The sequence below is a fragment of the Enoplosus armatus genome, chromosome 5 (assembly GCF_043641665.1).
Source record: "Enoplosus armatus isolate fEnoArm2 chromosome 5, fEnoArm2.hap1, whole genome shotgun sequence".
Lineage (NCBI taxonomy): Eukaryota > Metazoa > Chordata > Actinopteri > Centrarchiformes > Enoplosidae > Enoplosus > Enoplosus armatus.
This window is the reverse complement of record NC_092184.1, coordinates 10,317,762-10,323,761: the sequence shown is the minus strand read 5'-3', so window position 1 is coordinate 10,323,761 and position 6,000 is coordinate 10,317,762. Positions and strand designations below refer to the sequence as shown.

The 6,000-nt window shown below is 41.0% G+C and overlaps 1 protein-coding gene across 1 annotated transcript in view; it reads left to right on the top strand.

Moving 5' to 3' along the window:
• The first annotated feature begins 1,305 nt into the window (after positions 1-1,305).
• Positions 1,306-6,000, top strand: part of synrg (synergin, gamma) — a 30,281-nt gene continuing 25,586 nt past the window's right edge. Inside the window, 5 exon segments of the mRNA XM_070905443.1 lie at positions 1,306-1,342; positions 2,486-2,625; positions 3,086-3,213; positions 4,201-4,306; positions 4,407-4,518. Coding sequence (XP_070761544.1) covers positions 1,306-1,342; positions 2,486-2,625; positions 3,086-3,213; positions 4,201-4,306; positions 4,407-4,518 — 523 coding nt within the window.

Here is a 6,000-nt window from a genome sequence, read left to right as displayed (position 1 = left end):
ATGTTAAAAGAAAAGGCAGACAGAGAACAATAGAACACAACACAATAGCTCTGTGTATCAAAGCCTTATTCTCTGATGGCATAACTGCACCCTCTTTTGAAACCTGCTTTAACCATGTTTTTGGCCACTTGGGGGCAGCAGAAACAAGCTATTAACACAACATTTCCATATTATCACTTTATTTACAAGTTGACTTCTTAGCAAACACTTGCCTTTTTACACATAGAGCAACTATGGAGCAACGTTAGCATTAATTTTGATAATTCTGCCTGTCTCCACCTGATGAATGTATGTTCAATATTTATGTCTTTTTAGCTCTGTTTTGCTCTCCACTGACTCCTGAGGAGTAATTAGAAGATGTAACATTGGGCTCTGGGAAATTGTAATGACCATTTTTCACTTTTTTGACAGCTTATGGATTAAGCAATCAATCGATTAATCAAAAAATAATGAAAATGCTTCATTTATAATGAAAAGAATCATTAGTTGTGGCCCAAGTGTGCAGTTTTCAACCCTTGTACTTCACAAAAATGCACATTTTCTTTGTAATGATGAATTAACAAAGCTTTCAAAAGTTAATTTTACATGTAGAAGTCAAACTCGAGTTGAAATTATTCCTTATTTGCCTCGGGGAGTTAATAATTGCATTGGCAAATGCCTGAACTGTGTTACAATGAGTTCCCTGCGTCCCTTTTGTTAGCACAGTTGTGTTGGTACTAATGTTATGGGTTATGGGTAGTATGATAATGCCACTCCTATTGGATTAGTGATGCTCAAATGTAGCTTAGAGCCAGTCGGGGAAACAGAGACCCGGCTGGCTCTGTCTTCTGTTTGTCTCTGCATCATCAGCTCCCGCCTGCAGAACTGAGTTGTAATAAGTTATTTGACAAAAAGCTGAAGGCCTGTGTGGGTTGGCTCTGGTGAGGAGAGACTTGGCCGACTGGCAGAGACTTCCTCTTATTATTTCTTAAAGGCCTGTTTCTCAGCACAGACCCAGTGACAGAGTCCAAGTTGCCTGTGGAAACTATACTGCACCAAGTTTGCTGCTCTGCTCTAAAAATTCAGGGATTTTATAATGACTAAATGTAGTCATGGCTCTCACTTTACAAAGGCTTCTTAAATGGATTGCATGCTCCTTCTGCAGAGAGTGTGGAAAGGCACAGTTAATGTAGTAGTGACGGCTTTATACTTTTTCTATTGTTCAAGGCTGCAAAGTATTATCTATGTGTTGTTTTTTTTTTTACTTTAGCGTTAGTTTGAATCTCATAACCTGCATTTCTTCTTTCTTTTTTTCCCTTTAGTTTTATGTATCCTGTTGGAGGGGGCCTGGGACCTCCACAAGGTGAGTCACTCTGCAGTTGACATTACCAGTCTACTCCTCCAAACAGTTATTGAAATATATTTGACCAGTTTCATTACAAAAAACTGATAAATTTATGTAAAGCATTGTAAGAACTTAGAAACACAATGCTTGTTAAAAAACGTCACTGAAACTACTTGATGTTGCTACACTTTGTTTGTAATAAACTTTTAAACTTCTTTCAATTTAAATGAAACAAGATATTGAAAAACTGATTTCCAAGTAAATTACAAGTTTACTTTTTTGAAATTTAGATTCAGATCACAACTTTCACTGATCACAGACAAATGCATGACATGTCCAGTTGTCGGGTGTTACAAATGACGTCGTACTGTGTTAATTCATTAAAGATTAAGAATGCATGGCTATAAAACTCCAGCCAAGTTGTTTCTGCTTTGCTTCTCATTAATATTTCCACTTAACAATTGGTCCTTGCTGTTTTAAGATCACCATAAGACATTAGGCAGAAGTAAGTAGCAGCATGGATTCGACACATTGGAGCTCATACCTTTGTTACCCATGCCGAGAGTAGTGCATTGTTGGCCTCAGATGTGCTATCATTTAGCTGTGTATGCTCTTCTTATTTAGGCTGTTGACTTTGCAGTCACACACCTGATAAACTGTCCACGCACCACTGGGACAAGCCTCCCTAAGGGGTCATTACATGCTCCCATTAGCCATGTCATTTTAGACAAAGTAGATTGTGTGCAGCCTCCTAAACAAGCCACCTATTCAGCCCCATTGAGCCCTAACATGGTGAATCGTCTGGAGGCTCCAGTAGGAGCTGGCTGTTCAGCTCTGGCTGTCAGCTCACACAGCATCTGTGAAAACAAACAAGACACTTTTCCATTTTTTTCTCCTCACTCCTCTTGTTTTGCTCCAAGCTGTCACAGTAGTCACCAGAAAAACAGATTTGGTTGTTGCTGAGCCCGTGTCTTTTTCCAGCTGTCCAGGAAATTGATTTGCAATACTGAATCATGTCCAGGCTCTGGAGGCTTTTTTTTTTTTTCAAAACTCCAGACTTGTATCAAGTTTTCTTTTGTGCACTTTAAATTGGGCTTACTGTCATGCTTCAAATTGAGTACACTATTCACATCGTAACAGGGTTTGTGTGCGTTTCTGCAGGCATGGTACCCATGCAGCAGCAACAGCAGCAACAGCAACAGCAGGGCTTCCCCATGGTTCCTGTCATGCAGCCAAACATGCAGGGCATGATGGGAATGAACTTTGGGGGACAGATGCCCCCGGGAGCCATGCCTATGCAGGTGCGCTTGTGTATCTGTATCATCTTGATTCTGTGTTTGTCCATTTGTTTGTTTTTTGAAGTAAATTGACCTTCTAATAGTTCCCTGAGGGGCTTTCTCATCTGCTTTTGTAGTATTTTTAACAAACCTGCTAATGTGGACTTCCATTGATGAATACATAATACTGAAACAATGCTGTGTTGATTTAACTGATTTCATTCAAGTGGAGAATTGCTTTTAGAGCTCCTCTTAACCTTACTTGCTTCCAAATCAATCCAGTCACAAACTGTTTTAAAATCAGCACATTAACAGGAATTTATTCCAGCCTGGTGATTTTTAACAAGACTCAAGTCCCATTAATGCTGTATTGCATTGCCGTCCCTTGGTGTGAGCTTTTAATATCAAGTGAAAGGAGTGTGACAGTAGGAATGCCAATAAGATTTCTGAGCTGCTGTTTGTGTATTTTTTTTGTGGCTAACAGGGTGGGATGGCTATTGGGATGCAGACGCCTGGGATGCAGTTCTTGGGTCAGCCACAGTTTATGGGTATGAGGCCTGCCGGACCCCAGTACACTGCTGACATGCAGAAACAAATGGCTGAGGAGCACCAGTAAGACATCTTTACATTGATATCATGGTTCTTCTTTTTGTCTGTGTGTAAGCATGAATACTCACATCTGCATGTGTACAATATAGTGTAATATATAACACAAAAGAGAGACCATATTTCTAGACACACTAACAACATGTCTCTAGGGATGCCAATGCCAGTCAGTTGGTTCGCCACAGAAATGTCTCAACAACTATTTGATGGATTGCCATGAAATTTTGTGTAGGCGTTCATATTCCCCAGAGGATCAATCCTAATGACTTTGGTGACTTTTCCTCAAGCACCACCATGAGGTTGACATTTGTGAATTTGAGACATGCATGTTCCCAACAGGAGGAATTGAACATCCCCATCAGCCTCATCTGTACTTTGTGTTTAATGCTAATTAGCAAATGTCTGCATGCTCACACACCTAAACTAAGATGGTGAACATGGTAAACAGTATACCTGCTTAACATCAGCCTGTTAGCATTGTCACTGTGAACATCTTAACATTTAGCTCTTCTGTGCTCATGTATATCGTCACAGAGCCCCTAGCATGGCTATAGGTTCCCAGAGCTGAACCTTTACTAAGATACTGAATCACTTTAAGTTCCAACGCTGCTGCTCTTTGGTTACCACTGACTTGATAAGTGTATGGTCCTTTTTTCACTTCCAAGGTTTTATAGTTCCCCCTTTTCCTTTTTAAAAAATAGGGTGGTTTCTATCCATATATCTATTCCTGGTCATTCCATCTATGTATTATACCACATCTTTGTTTTGAATGTGTATGATATGTGGGAGTCCTTCTTTTGAGTTTCTATTTACTCTTATTCTTTTGACCTTTTCATGTCAGTGTTTTATTCTAAAATGTATTAAATGGAGTAAATCATGTGTGCCGTCACCTCCTTAATTAAATACAAATGTTTTGCATTGTTCCAAGTTCCTATTCAAGAATATTATTTACTTGGCTGTCCATATAATGTTTTTACTCTTTTTGCCCTTTAGAAAACGTCTGGAGCAGCAGCAGAAGATGCTGGAGGAGGACAGGAAAAGAAGACAATTTGAGGAGCAGAAACAGAAGCTGAGGCTGCTCAGCAGTGTCAAACCCAAGGTGAGTCTCTCTCCCCATCCTGTTTATTTTACAGTTTTTCTGTCATGTCCACTGCTCGTCTTTGTAACCCCCTCTTGATACTCTATTGTTCTGCACTCAGACAGGAGAGAAGAGCCGTGATGATGCCTTGGAGGCAATCAAAGGCAACCTGGATGGCTTCAGTAGAGACGCGAAGATGCACCCCACTCCATCATCGCAGACCAAGAAGCAAGGTAACTTCACCTCAACGCTTTTAGATGTAATCCCTGGGATTTTTCCTGTTGTGCCTCTCCATCAGCAGATCTGCTCCCTGTAGCTCTGCTGAAATGCCTCCGTCTGAGAATAATAACTGGATTAGAGGCAGGTCAGCATGATGGCTGCCCAGCTGGCAGCCAGACAAGCCAAAGTTGGGATTTACTGTCTGAGTATATAATAACACAGATTCTCAATCACATTTATTTTATCACATTATTCTTCCCATCTCTCACTTCTGTACACCTGTCAGTATTGTCATTATCACTTTTTAGTAGTGTCTTAATTTTTACATCTGTATTCAATACAGCATCTGTTTATGAACCTCAGTATTCCCGTTCTGAACTTTTTACAGTGTGATAGATTTCCCTCACTGACCTTATTCCTGTGTATTTCAGAATATTGTAGTTATGTATTTGCAGCAGAAGTTCCCAGCCTTTTCGGTTTGTGAGACCTTACAATGAAACTGTGTCTGCTAGCAGGACTAACAGCATGGTTCTTACATCTATGAGTTGTGAGCACCTTCACCTAAGATGGATTTTCACAATTGTTTAATTTTAAATATGATTAGCAACTAGGCAAGCTAAAACTGTCATCTTATTTCACAAGATGTCGCAGAGCAATGTTTTTTCTTCTTTCCTATCTCATTAATCATCTCAAGACCCCTCAGATTTATCTTGTGATCCATTGGAGGGGTCCCGACCCACAGGTTGGGTCTGCTTTAGATTAATTATTCTGGTGTTGATGTTAATACAAATGTCGCAGTTAATCAGTAGTTCAGTTGAATAGCATTTTATTAAATCTGAATATTAATTAAATGCTGCATGTCAAGATACTTTGGTTGAATTTGCAGTTCTACAATTTCTGGTCTTGCTCAAAATAGTCTTTATCTCACTCTTGCAATGAGCAACCCTTGTTTCATTCTCCATTGTAGTGTGTGTCATGTGTTTTGCCATCATCATTATTTCTTCATTTTTGCAGACTCATCGCCATCACACCCGTCTGTCACCACTCACTCCCTCCCCCCAGTTTTGTCCGAGGACAATGACGAGTTTAGTGACTTTCAGGGGCCTTTAGACGCCTCCTTCCCTCCGTCCTCCTCCTCCACTTCAAACTCCACTTCCTCCAGCTTTGGCCTCTCCTCTCACGCCATCCAGCCTTCGCCCTCTGCCCCCAAGACAGGTTTCTCTGTGGACGATGACGAGTTTAGTGATTTTGTTCAGGGTCCTGTAAATGCCTTCCCTTCCTCCAACTTCCACATCTCCTCTCAGGCCCAAGTGCAACCTTCACCCCCTTCCCTGAGGGCAGGTCTGTCCTCCTCTTCCTCCTCCCTCCCTCAGTCCCTCCCTGCCTCTGTGTCCATTCCCACTGTCACCCAACACTCAGCTGTCAACACCAGCTCCCAATCTACATTTCAAGGTAACTCTTCTTTTGCTTTGTTGACACCTCCCCTCCCGTCCTCA